The 19,608-nt window shown below is 45.3% G+C and overlaps 1 protein-coding gene across 1 annotated transcript in view; it reads left to right on the top strand.

The window, feature by feature from the left end:
- Window positions 1-2,617: 2,617 nt before the first annotated feature.
- Window positions 2,618-19,608, top strand: part of LOC119175835 (uncharacterized) — an 81,867-nt gene continuing 64,876 nt past the window's right edge. The window contains exon 1 of the mRNA XM_037426835.2: window positions 2,618-2,749. Coding sequence (XP_037282732.2) covers window positions 2,626-2,749 — 124 coding nt within the window. The 5' untranslated portion in view covers window positions 2,618-2,625. The remainder of the gene's footprint in view (window positions 2,750-19,608) is intronic.

Genomic DNA, 19,608 nt, shown 5'->3' with positions numbered 1-19,608 from the left:
CCAACGTTACGAGGCGAAAGTAAATTATGCCGCACATGACTTTTGTGTCTTTGCCATCACGTTTGGACGTGTCATTTACCTTCATAGCCTATGCTCGTCATGTGACAACAAATTTTTGGTTTATGTGGAGCTAGCGAAATACCCATGACCACACTCTAGCATAGCATTTAGTCACGTTTTACATGACACATCATGATTATCATATTTCGACGTGTCACTTACCTTCCTAGTTCATTCACGTCACTTAATACCAAATTTGGTTTATGTGGAGCTAGCGAACTATTCGCGACCACAGTCGAGCATAGCATATTTAGTCATGTTTTACGTGACACGCATATCATGATTATCATGCGAGGACGTGTCATTTGCCTTCATAGTTCATTCACGTCACGTAATATAAAATTTGGTATATGTGGAGCTAGCAAAACGGCCGCAAACTCGCTATGAGCGCCACATGTGGTCATGTTTTATATGACACGCATATCATGATTATCATGATTGGGCGTGTAATTTACCTTCATCGTCTATTCTCGTCACATAATACCAAATTTGGTATATGTGGAGCTAGCGAAGCAGCCGCGAGAAGACTATGAGCGTAGCATGTAGTCATGTTTTACGTGGCACGCGTGTCATGATTATTATGTTTAGACCTGCCATTTACCTTCGTCGTACGTCCGTGTCACGTAATACCAAGTTTGGCATATATAAAGCTAGCGAAACGGGCGTGAGCACACCATGAGCGCATGGCCTGTAACCATGACCTCCATGGTAGGCGTGTCATGATTTCTACGTTAGGGTCTGTCAGTTATCTTCTCCATGCAGCCATGCCACACCATAAGTTTTGTAATATGTCATTTGAACGAAACTACCGCAAAAGCAGCAAGACCATGAAATGTAAATAACGACATTCATGACATTCATGTCATTATTTTCACGTTATGACTAGTCACTTATGCTCGTCATACATGTATGTTATGCCACACCAATTTTGACATTGATTCCATTATCGTAACGGCAAGGGGGCTAAATTTCGATAGATAGATAGATAGATAGATAGATAGATAGATAGATAGATAGATAGATAGATAGATAGATAGATAGATAGATAGATAGATAGATAGATAGATAGATAGATAGATAGATAGATAGATAGATAGATAGATAGATAGATAGATAGATAGATAGATAGATAGATAGATAGATAGATAGATAGATAGATAGATAGATAGATAGATAGATAGATAGATAGATAGATAGATAGATAGATAGATAGATAGATAGATAGATAGATAGATAGATAGATAGATAGATAGATAGATAGATAGATAGATAGATAGATAGATAGATAGATAGATAGATAGATAGATAGATAGATAGATAGATAGATAGATAGATACGCTAAAATTCGCTGACCTTCGCTAAGACAAGCTTCACATGCAAATGTTATCGCGTCCCCGTAACCGTAAAAAGGTAGCGGACGTTACTTCCGCCATTACTCCATGGTCAGAAATCTTAATCAGTGCGTCTCCACATCAAGATCCTGGAACAGCAAATTGATCAAACTGATATTTTTTCTCACATTAAAATTGTAGCCCAAACAAAAATGTTAGCAAAAGTACTTATTAAACATTGAATATTTTACGACTATTGTAAATTGACAGCACCATAGTGACCCACGATTACATGTAAACTAATGATGGCTTCAAACTTTTCGCTAGCATGATAGTCAGAGCGAAAAGTAACTAATTACGTAAGGCCCCACGTTACCGAAAACTTACAACGTAAGTGCGTTACCCACTGCAGTTTTGAAGTAGTAACGAGTACGTTACAAAATTACTGAAAATAAGTAATGCTATATCGCTAACGCCATTACTCGTAACGCGTCACCACCAACACTGATTTTGCAACACCGCACTGACGAGAGAGGAAATGGGGATTGGAATTGTACTTAGAACCCATTCGCCCTAATTTTATTGTGTGGAGCCATGATTTGCTACAAAATTACGTTCCACTCAGCAAAGTTTAATAACGCTCCCTTTAGTCTCGGGCGTAAAAAATTCTCCCCAGATGCTTGTCTAGGCGTGCGGTGTGCTAAGGTATTCGTCACAATGACACAATCACTCGAGGTAATACTGTAGCGCTTCATTTTTATCGTTTAATTACTGAATCATTTTAGTGCGCACCTCAAGACACATGCAAAAGGAAAGCTCTACCCGCCTGTATGCCGCTACAGTTAGCATTGAATTGGCTGAATCAAGCAGTAGTTGCACGGCAGCCGGGTAAGTTATCAAATACTATGTGCAAAGTATGGCGCTGATGCAGGAGGTGACACAGAAATATATATATTTTTGAGTATATAGAAAGAAAAGAAATGAATAAACGAAGACGATGTTAGAATGAGCCTTCTGTACATCGGTGACGCTGCCTCGCTCGCAACTAAAATTCAGGCGAGCTGGCTGAGCCGGCCGCCAGAGCGACGGCGTCGCTGGCGTCGTGCACATTGACGCCCGGCGGTGGCGGCGAAACCCGGGGCCCGGAAGTGCTCTTTCTCCCACCAGAACTCCATCCTCCCGCGCCCCGTGACGTCACGACCCTGTTGGCGTCGGCTGCGCGCCTGCGCGAGAGATGACCCGGGGCTGCCGGTGCGTTCGGTCCCATTCATGCTGCAGAGCACCTAGCGGGCCAGGCTCCACTATGACCGGGCTGCTTCTGCCGCCGCTGCTGTTGCTGCTTGCCGCCCTGATCCCAGGTGAGCGCGCCGCCCGGCGAGCGAGGATGCGCTCCTCTCGGTGCTCCCGTCGCCGCGCACGAGCGACGCCGGCGCGCGCCGGGGGCGCCAGAACGGCCAGGCCGTCGCGCGCCGGCCCGCTTGGCCAGCCTATGGCGCCGCAACCGTGACCCACGCGGCCAAAATACCAGCTCGGGCACAACTAAGCTGCCACCGCATGCCTTAAAAAAAACGTTGTACTGCCGCTTCCTCACAGCTTCCTCACAGTGGCAGGCTGCTCCCTTGACGCTCTTTCCTATTGCCGAAGGCGCTGTAACTAAGCAACGAAGAAACCACAGCGGTTCGCGAAATGCCCCGCTCCCACTCGAAGGACCATCGAGCACGCGCAGTTTCTACGAGGAAGATCGTCGCGCCGACAGCTTGCAGCGTTGCGTTGTGTGTTCGGGCACGTGTTGCATGTAAGCTGAAACTACCTGCAATACTGACAGTCTCAAACGTACTTTGAGAGCTGTCACTGTCTGCCAACTCGCATGCAGCACCAAGAGTGCCAACCAGGTTGACGGCTGTAGCTTAGAGGAAGCGTGTGCGAAAGCGTAAACTTATAGTTGCATTCGCTGTCGCCGGGCTCCCTGGATCGTGCACCACTAAGCCTCGTCGGGGAAAGGCAGCGCCAAATAATGACATTCATTTATCGCACAAAATGAACGATAGGTGCTTGCACCAAATGAGAACATTAGTTTGAGCAGAGCAGCAACAGTTCTTAGTTATAGATTAGTTTTATGGAATGCAGCATGGATGCCTTTTATGAATATATGAGGCCAAAGTCGGCAAAGTGAATTTTTTGCCGGGTTTTCATTCTGAACAATATGGTATCTTTTCTGCTCTTCCTTAGGTTTTCTTTCGTGTCAATTCACCAACATCCGCGTACATCGCCCCTTGGCAGAAATCTTTGAGAAAGGCGCCAACACACGCAGCTTTTCTTGACCATATATCGCCTCGAAACAATCAAACCAGCTAAATATTGCTAACTTTGCAAATGTTCCAGCACTGCAAATGTTATGGAGCGTTACAACAAGAAGAATGGCACAAGAAGAATGTGGCCTTTCCTCAATAGTGCTGTGTTTTTGTGCTATACTCTCTGTGAAGCGGGGACACCTGTTGTCTTCTTGATGGTATACCCTTTACGTGCTCGCAGATTCTACAATATCCGCGCTTTGAGAGTACTCAAGTTCACAGACCGTGCGTGTTTACAAAGCACTTTCCATATATTTCATACATCGAGCAGTTCCGTACTCCAACAGGTGCCGGCCGCTCTATGTTTTTGTCGCTTCCCTAACCTTGTGCTTGTACTTGCTAGACCATCCTGCTTCAAAGCACACATCATCGTTTTTCTCCGCACGAGTGCGAACAAAGAGCCCACTGTTTGCTTTCGAACACGGCGGTTTTCTGCCAGCACCGCTGCAGTATGCGTCTAAAGTAAACGAGGCGAGAGCATGATCCGTTTTCTTTCTTCGTTTTTCTTCGTGCACTTTTTTTTACTTTATCCTCTCACATTCCTCAAAACGTGCGCAGACGACGGGTCAGCACAAAATCACCGTGGCCTGCAATGGGCAAGTGCTACCTCTTGAGCTAGGTCGCCAGTTGACACTGGCACCACTTACGCAAGGCTATAGGCAAAAATGGCATGCCATTAGTCGTCGTATTAACGCCTGAATTGAGCAAAAGCGCGGAGCGTAAGTCAGTGGGTGATTACACGTCTATTCAAGAAGTGGGCTTGTCTTGCCGTATCGCAGCAGTACCTCAAGACGTTCCTTAGGATGGAATGTTTCAGTATGCGGGCAACATGTACGTGTGCACGTGAGCGTGCGTATACGTTATTCCAGTCCAAACAAGAGTACCGACGGACATCGCTACTGTTCACTTATGAAGATAATTTCAAACCAAGCATGTTTTACAAAGATCTGTGCGTCTGGGCAAAATTATACGAAGAAAAACAAACTCTGCAGCCACATTTGTTGGAAGTTTTCAATATTAAAAACTCGCCCTATATGTTGCGAGACCCATTTGCTCTCTTCAGGGTGTGACTGTCCGGCCGGTTTCGAACTATAGCGACTCTTTTTACTGCTTGTCTTCCTCTCCACCATCATTCGTCCCGTCGAGTGCTTATCTCACTGTTTGTTCATTTATGAGTGAATATTTTCTACTCCACATCATATAGGAGCATACGCCATCATCTTGGAACGATAGAATGTAAAGCTATGTCAATATGATTTTATTCCAAGCTCCTGATGAGTAACCGCCAACGCAACCGTACAGGCAGTAATCAACGTTTTCTAAACTGCTCTCTCACGCGCGCTCCTCGTTTGCAGGAGGTCCTTTCTGTTTCGTTTGAAAGCGCACTGCATAGCCTGCTCTGGCGAGTCACAGCGACTGGCGACAGCTGAAAAGCTCACAGAGGTGGACAGGGTTTAAGGTACGCTGGGCTAACAGAGGTAAAAAAAAAAAGTCACGGGGGGGGGGGGGGGGGGGGTAAATGGCACGTCGTGCCTGAATCTTTTCACTTATCTTACTGTGGTTCGTCACGCGTAGCTTATTCCTGCTGGAAAGGCTCGATAACGTTTTAGAGTTACGCGAAATATTTTTTCTATGCAAGGAAATATATTCTCGCAGTGTATCCAACGCAAGTGAGATAAGAGGGCAGCCTTGTTCTTTTCGTTTCGTCAAGGGGTGTGCCCCCTAGATTTTTCAAAATATTTTCAGTTCGTTCAGCGGAATCATGTATTTGTTAGTCGGTGCAAATAAAATTGAAGTGGTGCGTTTCCGGTATTGTGACGCCGGCTCGAGAACTTTGGAGTTTCAATTTATAGCGACTAATCTAAGTAAAAAAACGTAAAATTAGGAGAGTTTTGGTTTTTTTTTTTTTTTGGTCCTATCAGGTGTAAATGTTTCAATTCGAGAGTGAGAGTATTTGAATTCTTGAAACCTCATATGAAAAAAAAAAAGGTGAAACGCAGAGAAGTCACTGCTCGAAATCTTTGTTAACAGCCACAAAGGGCAAATAACTAATTCAAAATTGGAAAGATTAGAATAGCTTTATGTTATTGTGATCATTGATGTACCAGAGGTACGAATGGGTGCAGATTCGCTCCAAAAGATGGAAATTGGCTGATGCGAAAGATACACTAACAACCACAGTCCAACACTCTGCGACTTCTCTCGCTAGCCTGCGTCGAACGACGCTATAAATAAAGGAACAAGATCGCGTGGTGCGTGCGAATCGCAGAGGATGCTCCAACATTATACCTTGTGGATTATGCGAGTCATATCAGTCTGCTTCTGTTTAAACCTACCAATGAAGTTCAACTAATTGGTCTCAAGATTACTCACCAGCGAGCACGCATGCAAGCCTCCGTTACCTATAGTAAAACACTCAAGAACATGGAAGACTTTTTAGCTTCGCATTCAATATAACGCGATAGCGTAATCTGATGCGTTTCGCATTGCCTTCTCAATCGCATGCCCATACCTACGCTTCTAGGTGGACAACGCGTCTAATGTCGGTGTGCCTGTAGCATTGGCAGTTTCAAACTATCCCAGAATGCCTACTGCAAGGGCTATCGCGAAATAAGGCCTTTTGCGAATCAGCCAAGCACCCTGTATACGCGTCCCTAAGGCAACAGGCAAACCTACGAAGATGTAGATACTCACTTTGTTGGAAGTGTTGCTGCTGTAGTGATTACTAATTATGCCCGAGCGCATTGTAACTAAGAGAACGTTAAATCACCATTTCCATGTGAAATTAACACGTTTTGACAGTTGGTGCGATTCTACGCTTCTGTCACGCGATATGGCATGCATTAAGGAGACTCCCTACTTTATGGGACATTCGTATGCGATTTTTCCCCCGCAACAGTTCCAAGCAGTGGATTAGCTCGGTGGCATAACAACTGCTTGCCACGCAGATGAACTGCGTTCAGTTACCACTCGAACCAAAGATTTAATTATTTTTTTCTATCTCAATTTTTTTGCATACAGCCAACGACGCTGACATATAGGTCGACACCAAAATTTTGGTAAAACGGGCTCTTTAGTGCTATTGTGTTCATACGACGTATTGGCCCAATACATTCGCACAGCGTGTTGCCACTCTGAAGCAACAGTGCTTTATTTTTCTTCACTCGCAATAGTTACTACAGTGAAACTCTTAGCTAACGTGGTGGCTTGGGCAGTGCCGCTGTCTGTCTCCTTCTTTTCTTGTCTCTCGTTATTGGCGCTGTTTTTTATGTGAAACTCTAAGCTCTTATTTCTTTTTGCACCTGTGAGCAACGGTGTTAGATATAGCTTTTACGCGCTGAATTTCAAAAAAGATGCCGCAGTGGGACCTTGCAAATAGGGTCCGCGTCTCTCTTCTTTTGCCTATTTCCTTTCATGGAGATGTCTAACGGTCATGCCTCTATATTTTAATCATTTTATCATTAAAATCTTTCATATTCATGACCTCTTTGCGTAAGCTTCCTAATTTATTGATATGTGGGGTTTAACGTTCCAAACCCTCCATATGATATTGAGAGACGCCGTAGTGGAGAGCTACGGAAATTTCGACCACCTGGGGTTCTTTAACGTGCACCCAAATCTGAACCCATGGCCCTACAACATTTCCGCCTCCATCGGAAATGCAGCCGCCGCAGCCGGGATTCGGTCCCGTGACCTGCGGGTCAGCGACCGGAGTACCTTAGCCACTAGACCACCACGGCGGGGCAAGCTTCCTGAACAAGCAGCTAGCTTTCATTGCAGGTACCAGGCTGGATGCAGAATACTGCTCAACAGAAGCAATGCTTTTTTGAAAAAAAAAACTGGAATTTTTTTTCCAGAACTTGTCAAAAGACGCCTCAGTTCTTGGGTAACATGAAATCTCATTACTGTCAATTTACATGTGTCACAACATTTTTTTTTGTTTTTGTTCCTTCCAACCATAACGATTCTTCATCTCACGGCAGCACATGAAGTAGAGACCTAATGGCGTGCGCGATGTGCGGACGGCCTGCGTAGACGCGCTCTGAACAACCACCATCACAAGGTATGCGCACATGTCTCTAGATTGCGAGACGGGCAGTTTTGTGTGCCGGAGGTAGCTTCTCAGAGCATCGCACCGCTGAGCCCGTGCAGTGAGCACTGAGCTCTCTTTTCAAGGAAATGGGGAACAAAAGAGTGGAAAAGGAAGAAAACGTTCTGGAGAAAAATGAGTTCGTCCCTGAAAAGCAAGCGGGCGCTTGTTTGCTTCCGCTCTACCCATCAATCATCGCAGAATGTAAACGAATAAAACCACTGGGCAGAACTCGCTCCCAACCTCGCCTACGCTTCCCTGATCGAATATGCCACGGAGAGAAATAAGCTAAAGAATTCGAATGTAGAGTGGACGAAGACGGCGGATATGCAGATGCTAGAGCGGAATCGCTTCGGAAAATCCAGCTTGCAAGATATGGCGTCGCGTTCGGAACGTTTGCGCAGTATACACGTGCATGCAAGTGTCTGCCCAGTCCGTGAAGGAGAACCGGGCGCACGCCTTCAGCATTGATTGGTTGGAAAGGGTTTGTGCCGCTTTCTACGCCGCTTTGAAGCCGAATAGAAACGCGGGGTCAAGCACTCCGGGACTCTTGTCCAGTTGAAAGCGTCTGACGATGAACGACAGAGCGGACGCAACGCAGAATCGGCGTGAGCAGTCGCGCAAACGATGCGCAGCAACATACAACTTTCGGTTGTGTTTCACCGCATTCATACTGAAAGGCCACTTTAAATTTTGTCGTGGTCTTCAAAGGAGACTCCGATTCCAGGGGAGCGTGGACGGAATGAGTGAAATAGAGATGCATTTGTCACAACAAACACATATTTGTTGGAAAAATAAAATGATACGATAAAGAAGTTACCTTTTTGAAAGGTTTATTCAATGTTCCCTACGTATACAGAATATAGACATTTTAGTACAGAAAACGGTACCGTAGTGTAAACACTGTGCGGAGAGCTCTTGAATAAAATTCGCACGTGCTGTCTTGTGTAATTATCGATATTGAACAACATCTTTTAAACTTGTAGGTACAGCACTATCGGAACAAAAAAAAAGAAAATTGATATTCCAGGGCGCTCTCGAAGTAAGTTTCATATTTGTGCTATTCGGGTCTCTTAGCTATGCGAGCCTCCATGACAGACTTCAGGAGGACCACCTATTTACTGCTGCACAGTGTGTGCGGCTACTTGTTCGCGCTTGTCTCTTTTCCCATTTTCTTTTTTTATCCAACAACGCGTCTTTCAAGTACAGGGGTAACCAACCGGAAGTATGTCCACTTAAACTTCGAGCCTCGTTATCCATTCTCTTTAACAAACCTACATACGCACACGTTGACTCAGTATGTCTACAAAAAAACAAAGATAAAGCTTACAAATTTCTCACGCAAATGAATCGTGGGGTTTTAAGGGTGACAGCAAGGACATAATTATGTGGCCCGTCATATGGGACTACTCAAACACATGGGTGTTCTTGCATTTTGTCCCCAACAAAATTCGGTTATTGTGACATGGTATTGTGAGGACGTGCCTTTGGTCTTACGACTGACCCACTTTAGCTGTGAATTTTTCGCAAAAAGTGCTGCAAAGTTCTCGCAAAACCTTTTTTGCCTCTAAGGCATGTTTGGTTGAATAAATAGAGACGTAATAAATAAAGAAATAAAATATAAATATCTGGCCATGATTTGGGGGAATTATGGTGGTGTTCATTTTAAAAGACAGGGTGCGAAAACACAAGAAAAAAAAAGTCAAGACACCACAAACTACGGCGTTTGGGGATTCTTGACATTTTTCTTGAGTCCGTGTTTGCACACCCTGTCTTTTGGAATGAACACTCACATACTCGCTCATCTCTCGTTTATTCTAGAGTAGCCTGAAGAATCGCGAAAATAACCAGATCAGCAAGGAGCAATGCGTGCATGCGCCACTCCTTGATGATCCGGTCGGTGATCTCCCTGGTGATCCGGCGCATGCGTGCTAGGCAATATCGTTCAGTGGATAGATGAAGTTAAAGTTCTGGATCTTCGTTCTCGCAACACACGATGCGTGGTCACGTATACAAGGATAAATGTTTATTCGGTTGCAGAACGTCTATTATACGAAGCTGCAGTAATGGGCCGATCCTATAAATTGTGGTGTAATGAACTCGCATTTTACTAGTGAGGGGGTGGACAGTTGAGCTCATGCATAGTGTCAAAGAGGACTCAAAGCTAAGCCTCTAAGGCAGGCGTGACGCGCTGTCAAATGCCCGTAAGCATCTCGTAGAATTCCTATCCTTGGACTCCAGCGCCGAGTGCATTGAACATCGGAAGGTAAACAAGCCTTATCCCGCTCCCTGCAGAGGTAGCAGCCGCCACTGCTTCAAGCACCATACGCGTTTCTCAGCAGACATATGGCATTAGGACATCATTTATAGCTCATATATTGGGAGAGATTCAATATCTGAAGCGCCTTTCTATACGTGGGGCTTCGTGGAGCAAGAATACTATAGGTTTGGGTCGGCTTGAAGGTGTAGGATAAAGTCAGAAGCAGCCATTTTTAATGGTGTGCAAGGCTGGCAGGACACCCCGGTCTACCGTTCTTGTCTATTTTCTTCAACAGAAGCGTGATTTTTGCTCTTTCTATAGAGAAGGTTTCTGGCGAGAGCGTCGGCCTTTAAGCGACTTACAATCATACCATGCAGGCATTATGTTATCTATTGGTGCCACTTCCTGAGCCTCCTACGAAGGTTTCCTTATAACGTCCGCGTGTCCAGCCTCTGGAGAAAGCACATGGTACACGCACCCTACATGACAGGGAAGGACGTTCTCGGACACAGTATCTGCTCACATTACGGCCTACGAGCTTGTTCGTTGACCGGGGGTCCAAGATGAACCCATCAAGTGTATACAAGCGGGGATGGAACGTCTGTTCAGTGCGTTTCGCCAACAAAAGGCCGGTATCAGTAACTCAGCACAGCAACTCTACCCAAGAAAAAATAAAGACTCAGCGCAGTTTACATAAACGCTCAGGCACTAGCAGCGACGTGCGCTCAGTGCTTGTTGTCTACGGCGCCTCAAGAAACGTATTAGTAATAGCATGGCGCGTTTGTCACTTTGTCGCTTTGAGATGGCGCTATATCGTCGCTGCTCTGGGATAATTTTCTGGCTCATTTGCTAAAACTCCTGTAAGCGTACAGTGACAGCTGATTCTATGTGGCAGTTACAATGATAACAATAACCTCAAGTAATTTGGAACATATACACAGGGGGATTCAACAAAAATCAATGAGGCATAGGAAATATGCTCTATCAGAATATATGTTCGAAGCTACCCAAATAGAAAAATAAACTAGGTTAAGTACTGTGCTCTTAACCCGGAAACTTCAATGTTTCGTGTGTGTATATACGCACACTTACGTAAAAACGCGCACACGACCTTAGATAAAGTATGTTTCATGGCCCTTCCTCTTGTCCAAGAAAAAAAAAAGGCCCCTTACAGACGAACACGTTCCCGAATCTGGTCGCTTACCATTACTACTACTCGGAGCTTTACTCAAACATGAGTAGGTTTTGTCAGAAAAGGGCACACCTACCTTATATACTGTGAGCTTGTGACAGATCGAAAGGGCAAAATAGAAAATACGTTAACAGAAAAAGACCACGCTGGTAAGCCTGGACCCTGAAGTGCAACTGGATCGAAGGGCTTTGGTAAGCCGAGGGTGCCGCCAAAGCCCAAGTTAAGTAACTGTATATGATCCCGTATATACGGTTACTCTATTTGGGCTTTGCTCTACTTGGGCTTTGCTCTACTTGGGCTTTTAGTTTAGCAGATGCTCCCTGTGTAAGTGTTGCGAGGCGAGAGAGGACGGTGCGTAGGAGAGGAGAGAGAAGAGCGGATGCACATGCGCAGTAAGGGTGGTCACGCCGAACATTGCTTGAGCTCAACCTTACGCTGCTTCGCATCTAAAGGCGCGTTCACACTAAGCGCGGAGCACGCAAACGGGCAAGCGGATTTCCGAAGCTGTGAGGCAGGGAGCATGCGCGCCTGTTCAGACCAATCGCGTTGCATTCTCTCCGCTACGCCGCGGTCACGAGGCCATCCACCAATCTACGGTGGGCGGGTTGCCATCTTGCGGCACTATGCTATACTGCGCGCGCGTGCCTCGGGCGCTAATTGACTGCGGCCAAAGCGGCAACCTTTTCCCCGTGGACAAAATCAGTCCGCAAGTGATCCCGAGTAGCGTCCGCAAATTTTCCAATTTGGCAAATACTCCGCATCCGCTTCCCGAATCCGCTCTCGGTGTGAACGCGCCTTAACAGAATCAACCGTAACTCAACTTCCTTTGATCGAATTTTCATGCCCTGTTGCGTGAAATGAAATCGATAGTTGGACGGAAACTCGTCTGGTCGGGAACAGACATGAAGACAATTAAAAACCAGACACTCACCACAATAAAAGCAAATAAAAGCAAGACGTTTTGGCTGAGAGCCTTGCGCAAAATCGGCTGGCAAAATGGAGACTGGACAGCCACGTGTAGTGCTTCTCGATGCCAAGTAATGCTCATCGCATACTTCAAGGAGCCCGGAGTCGCCAAATAGTGAAATATGTGAAATATACAATTTTCTTTTCATCAAAAACATCGTCCGTACAGACACATATGTTGAGACTGCCGAGCATGTAATATTTGTATTTGGATCAACGCAACGGTATAAATTAGTACTGCTGCTGGCGTTACGGCATTTACAAAGTACGCGACAAGTGCTACACGGCATCTGTGCAGTATGTCCATATAAACGTGCTTTCCGCACTGGGGCTCTGAACATGCTCAGACAGCTCTTGTCGAAGTCAGCACATTGTAGTAATGTACAAGTTTGTTTCGCTATTCAAAAGCATAAATTTTATATTCAAATCAAAGTCTACAAAAAAAGGTAGCAAAAACAAGCTAACGTGCTTTTAAGTTAGTATCTATAGCAGTATACGTTCTTGCTTTATATATCCAATTTATTTTACAGTGTGAAAGTTGAAGGCAATTTCATACTTTCGGGGGAGCACGTAACTGGAGCCTTTGTAACTACAAAACTCAGTGTGCGTCCGAGCACCGATAATGAGGTCACACGTTTTGTTACCCGCCACAGCGACTGCCATGTAGGCGGGGCGATGCAAAAAAAAAAACACTCGCGTTTTTACATTTATGTACATGTACAAGAAGTGACAATATTTTAGCATTTCGACTTGTATAAATTCGAACGTCCAAAGTGGACAAACTCGAGGTGCTGCTATAGCATTCTCCACTACTTTTGAAATTGCAAGATTCAAGCTAACAGTCTAATACTATTGTATCCATGACACGTGCGCACTCGAAAGTTCTTTGAACTACGATACACCTACTGGAGAGGTGTTCACATGCTGTACGTATACCATACCCTTTCCAACATCGTTTATACAAGGGATTGTGAAGTAATGAGATGCATCCTATAACTACGTCACGGACTCGCACTACCCATTTGCAAACGAAAACGTTGCGTACACGCTCTGCAGTCTTGATGGTAAATTTATTGCTTCATAAGATATTTTGTACAGTAGTTACTAGCGTCCAAACATATTTTAAAAGGTGCCCAACTGGCCTCACCACAATTGTAGCCTCCGTTGCGCATTTACGTACTCGCCTTAAGCACCTGCATTCGCGTGTATCTTTACTGCCATGCATTTGCGTTGGCGCGGCGGGCTTCATGAAATCTGGCATCGGTGGTGAGCTCCTGCAAGCTCTTATGATTTGTCCTTTCTTCCTTGGTACTGACCGGATGCTTAGGTTTTAAGAAGCAGCGCCACTGTTTTTCTGCAAGATATACTGAAAGCACAACGTAGATAACGTGTTCATGTGGCACCGGCACATCTTATTTTCTTAAGGACTCCTTCGGCGAAATGTGAAGGCGTATCGTGTGACATCAAAGGACATTCATATGCCACCCGTGTTTCAGGAGTGTCATCTAAACCGCTAGTTACTACGTTATTTTCGTAGGAATAAAAGAAGTGTACATTTAAAGGCTCTTTTTCTGTGTTAGACGCAGCGATAATGAGAACTAACAGATAATAATGCTGAAGACAGTATAGGTGGTGTTATTAGAAGTAATTGTAATGTAAATGTGAAGAAAGAAAAGGAGACGAAAAGATGACTTGCCGCTGGCAGGGTCAGATATTATTTTCGTACACATTATGCTTTTTAATCGACAACAATCAACAACATTGCAGAGGCCATTTTCAAAAAAAAAGCAAGCGACCAACACCTCTTGAAAAACAAATTCACACATAACATTACCATTAGTATTAAGAAATACTGCAATACCACTTGGAAAGTCATCTGATATTGCGTCTGCTATGACATTTTCATTAAATGTACTGTTCAGTTAAGTTATCTTAAAATGTTACGCTAATTTATTTCGCATTCTTAGAATTTTTCCACAATAAATTCCACAAACCTCATAGCTTCATTCAATGTTTGTCCAATAAAGGCATTTCTGGGTGCAGAAATGTCAATTTTAACTGTAAGGATGATGAGAGAAACCAGAAACGTTGTGAAAACTCAGAATACCCAAGTAGTCTTGTGACTCAGATTTCAGCCTCTTTATATATTATCGAAGTAAAATACACTGATGCTGTTCGCGACATATCTATAAACAAACATTTGTCTATTACATACGCGCTAGTACACTTCGCACTGCCGCAAGACAGTGCGAAGTGGCAATAAACAGAAGCTTCTGATTTCACTGTCGCTGACCCGTGGCACGTAATCGTAACTCAGTATTTCAGTTGCGTAGTCATAACCGAACGGAGAACGTCCATTGATTATCGTCATTACTAGGACATTCTTTGAGCTCAAGCCATGGAAAAAAGTTTCCATGACCATTATTTGCGCATGCAGCATGCCCAACGTACAACTTCAGAAGTGGGCAGCCTCGCTCAAACCACGGGTATATATAGCTGTGACGTGACGGCCCTGCCTGTGGGCCGTTTCCAAGAAATTGGGGGCTTTCTCGGTGTTCTCGTGCGCCACGGGAGCTTATCAAAGGTAACCGTATTACGGGACGATATAGAAAACTGAACGACTTTCCCAAAACCACTAATATCCGTGTTTTCACTGGAAGACCAAAACATTCGTGACGGTGGTCGCTCTTAATAATGCGTGGGGCCTGACCACCTACCTAGACAAGACGAATATATCGAGCTTTTTGTGAGAATCCCGCACACTTCTTCATCTCTCCCCTCCCAAAGATCCTCTTTTCTAAGAATACAAAGCCGAGTTTATATCGGAGAAAAATGGCCCTTCACGCAGACGGCCACCGACAAACCCACCGAGTTCACCCAGTACTTGGTAAACTGGTGAATGACAGCTCCCTACTCGCCCAGAACGAGCCCGACACTTATTTGCTCGTATCTCTCTACTCGAATACATGGAATAACTACTGTGTAATATTTTCATATGTTTATCTTGTGGTTAACCTCCCTGTCTTTTGCGTATACCTTCATTTCTCTCTTTCGGACTGAAGCATGCACAGAGTGAAACGAATGGTGACTTGGAGACAACGTCATTCACAATTTATCAAACAAACAAACAAAACAACCTCATGTGTTCTTTTAAGAACACTCGAAGACGAAAGTGTTACAATGCCCTACACTCAACACAAAACATATGTGACACGTCATTTATTCCACATTAGCATGGTCTTCCGTGAACCCGAGTTCACGCGCTACACAAGCGTCATGCGACGGGTGAGCCGCCCTCAATGTTGATGATCTCCGATGCCACAGCTTTTTCCCTTATAATAAAAGTTGCAGCGCAAGCACAAAAGTGCAGAAAAAAACTCGTGTTGTATCTCTTTGCTTTCCGTTCCTCGCCTTTCGTTCGCTTTTATTAAGCACTTTCATGCTTGCGCTGCAACCCTTATTTTAATAGAATTTACCCACTAGCTCAAAGAACCGTTCTTCATCTTCCCTTCTTGAGAGTTCAAACTATCAGGACCACAGTGCCATCACGTTGAGTGCCACAAAGGTTGAGTTGCCGGAGTTGGTGAGTCTCTTGCGTTTTCACCAATAATTTTTGACGAGCCGATAGCGTGTCGCGGTCAAACGATTCGTCAACTGAAACGTCCCGCCGTCGCACTTAGTCAAAATGCCGTTGTTCCATTCCCTCTGTCCTGTCCCCGGTGATCATGCGCTTGCCCTGGTGGTCACGCACGATACCTGGTATCCACTTTTTCCGTGGCCGGAAAGTTGGAGTCCAAACACGCTGTCGTACCGGCCATTGCTGTTCTCATTCATTCCACGGCTTTGCTCTAACTGTCTCGGTGGTCGGCCTAATGCAGTCGAGTGTCGTTTTTATTTGATACCCCAGCAAAAGCTCCGCTGAATATTTGCCCACTTTCACTGGTGTGCGGTGGTAACGGAACAGAAGTCTTGATATCCGAGTTTGTAGCGGAATTTCTTCGTTATTCTTCAAGCCTTGCTTCAACTTTCTTATGGCTCGCTCCACTAAACCGCTTGATTGTGGATGATAGGGCGCTGTCTTCAAGTGTTTTACTTGGTTATTAGCTAGGAAATTGTGCAAGTACAAACCCGTGAACTGAGGACCATTACAAGAGTACGAGGTAGGCTGAACTTCGCAAACTTAACCCTCAGGGCCTCCCCTGTCACTTCTGCTGTTGCAGATTTCATTGGAACTGCTTTCATCCACTTAGTTTCGGAATCCACAGCTACCATTACTATGTGTCCCTCAATAGGACCTGCATAGTTTACATGCAATCGGCTTCATTTCTCTCCCGTCATAGGCCATAGTACAGGTGTCTGCACTGTAGGAATCGCCGCAGCCTATACACAAGCAGGACATCCTTGCACCAATCGCTTGATCTCACTGTCTACACCGGGAAATCAAAACAGGGATCTTGAAATGTTATTGGTGGTCGCCCCTCACAGGTTGCTTTTATGCACCATTCTCTAACCACTGAAATTTCTCCCCAAAAAACATGACAATCTGAAAATGGTGCTACTTGACGGCGGCCATCTGCTTTGATTCTGCTTGAACAGGCTCATCTAAATAACGCTAACAGGTCACTTCGTATAAATTAACATGGTAACAGGTACACCATCCCAAGTTTCCTTGAAAATTGGCTAAACCAATCAGCCATTACTCGTTTTATGATCCACTGCGGTGTAGAGCTTCTTGTCATCTTCCCAGCTATCAGCAGCTGCTGCTAACAGAGCGTAAGTGTCACGGGGCTTTCACTGAGTTTGTTCTCGGCATATTCGAGTGACATGTTCTTGGCATATTCGAGCGACATGAGTGAGCTTCACTGCCACACCTATGACAAGGTGCCATGCCTTCAGCCTTCGTTTGCCCTTTTCTTGGCCAATTCCGCCGCAGGAAGTGGATGCTGTACTTTGATTCGTAGATTGCATACTTCTAGCGTTTGTAGCCACGTTCCCGCTGAAAGAACAAACTCTTCAGCTTCCTCAAAGTCAGCAAATATCGTCTCACATCTTCATTTAAGACTCCACACACGACTCGGTCTCGTAGCATGCGTTCTAGAGACGATCCAAAATTGCATTTTTCTGCCAGTCATCTTATTTTATTTCAGCAATAAATTTCTGTACACACTCTTTATAGTTGTGATTGAATAAAAAAAGTATAACTTAATTGCCGCTATTTTGTGGACTTCCAGGGCGTAGCACTCTTCGAGGTACTTAACGGCATCGTCGTAGTTGAGTGCGTTGATTTGCCTCGGATGGCAACGTCCCTGGACCACTCGAATCGCGTTGTCCGGTAGCGAGGCCACTAACACTGCTCGTCGTTTCGTCGCGTTTGTGATGTTTTGTGCTTCGAAGTAGGCTTCGAGGCGAACTCGGAACGTTGACCACGTTCCCTCAAACCCTGATGCCGTTCCACGCTGATGGCTCTGCGGGTCCAGGACTCGTTGAGGTCCTCGTTGTCCTCGTCACCACCGTCACAATGCACGACACTTACTCAGCAAAACATGTGTGGCACTTGGTTTATACCTCCTTTGGCGAACCAGAGTGCAGGCGCAGCGTGAGCGCCACCAAACGGGAGATCCGCGCTCATTGCTGGTGATGATGATGTAAATTGTTCTCCGATGCCACACACAGCCATTATCTTTTTTTTTTCAGTCAATGTACTGATCCTCTCCCTCGCCCCTCAGACAGCTTTCTCTGCATAACGTTGTTCTGTATTGCCTCCATGATCGCCGCCCCCCTTGACCTAGCGACGATGTCATGTGATGACGTCATCATGGGATGTCCCGTTACGTGACGTCATGGGGCTACGTAAAAAAGTGATCCTTTGTTCGATGAGGGATTAAATCTGTGTTCGATGAGGGATTTAAGTTTCCTTGCCTAATCTACCCAGAGGTCGAAGTTTAGTTGCGGTATTTCACTTGTGCATGAGTCTACAAAGAACACATAAACATAAAAAAAATTTCGAAATGGTGCCGTGTAGTTATACACGTTTTACAGTACAAAGACGCCTTCGCTTGATGCACTCGTCTCTCCTCCTGAAAAAATGTTTCTCCTCCTCACCGTGCGAAAAGGATGAGCAGCAAGCGCGCGTACCTACGAGCGCACAAACAGGCAGTGTAGTTGTAGAGCGAACGACATGTTTTCGTCACGTCGAACGTTGAGGAAATGACGGGTACCGAAAGGCATGGAGAGGAAAAGGGACTGTTACTTTGAATTTGTGTGGCGCGCATATCTTCTTGCGATGTCACGTTTGTGCATCGTGACCGCATTCTGAATTCGATACACGCGTTAGCTTGAAAAGTTAAAAAATTATCGCAGTGATAAGTATAGCACTCGGCAGGACAGCCTGACGTTGTTAGCGTCTGACATGAAGTCCTCGTTTGTCGTCTGAACAAACATCATCACGTCGTCATTCTCTACGTTCACACTCCTCCGCACGTTGATTAAAGCAGAACAGTGACACAGAGCATGGCTCGAAGTGGTGCGGTGCGCCTTCAGCGTGTAGCGAATGTTCCAATGGAAACCACTCTCGGTTATATGCGGCCGCGAAGCTCCCTTTATCGACTCGGGGCCGCAGAAGCATGGTTCCTCGTCAAATTTCCTTGCGCCTTTTATAACCTGCGTGGCCAGGGACACTGATTTAATTGGGTTCGCCATCGCAATCGGTTTCGACACTCGACTTTCTATTGCATTTATTATTCACGGCTCGCCAACGTGCCTGGTCTGCACCGGCAGCGGCAGGCACGTACGCGCCTTCTTTTGATAGCGGCGCCGCCAGATCTTTACTCGTGCTTTTCTGGCGTGTTTTTATTTATTCTTCCGAGTTCGCTTCAAATAAAGGGTACGCGAAAAAGGGGCAAAAAAAGAGCAAAGGAAAATGCGTTATCTTCTCCTTCGTATGGAGCATGAACATCGAAGTAATGGTAACCGTGGGTTGTGTCTGCTTTAATTTACATGTTCCTCCATTTCTATGCATGGTTGTTCTATAGTACTTCATTTTTCTTCTCCACTTAGTAAATTATGGGTTCCAGTTGCAGCCTTCAGCCGGAATTTATTATTTAAAACCCGGGTACAATAATGACTTCTTTTTTTCCCCGGCTTCGTAAGATCGCGTTGGCCGCTGCCTTGTTGGGTTTGTGGCATATCCAGCGCTCTTCGGTCTGTGCGCGCGTGGGCACGGACTTCGCGTTTCGTTTCAACGCTGACAGAGGAAAGTTTCGATACTATGCGGCACTAGCGGCTGTAACAAATGAAGCTTTTTGCTACACTGTATTTACTGCGAAGGAAAACTATGTAGGGTGTGTGGAAGAAAAGTT

Source organism: Rhipicephalus microplus, chromosome X (assembly GCF_043290135.1).
Source record: "Rhipicephalus microplus isolate Deutch F79 chromosome X, USDA_Rmic, whole genome shotgun sequence".
In the NCBI taxonomy this organism is placed as follows: Eukaryota; Metazoa; Arthropoda; class Arachnida; order Ixodida; family Ixodidae; genus Rhipicephalus; species Rhipicephalus microplus.
The sequence above is the reverse complement of the archived record's forward strand: the minus strand, read 5'-3'. Positions and strand labels throughout refer to the sequence as shown.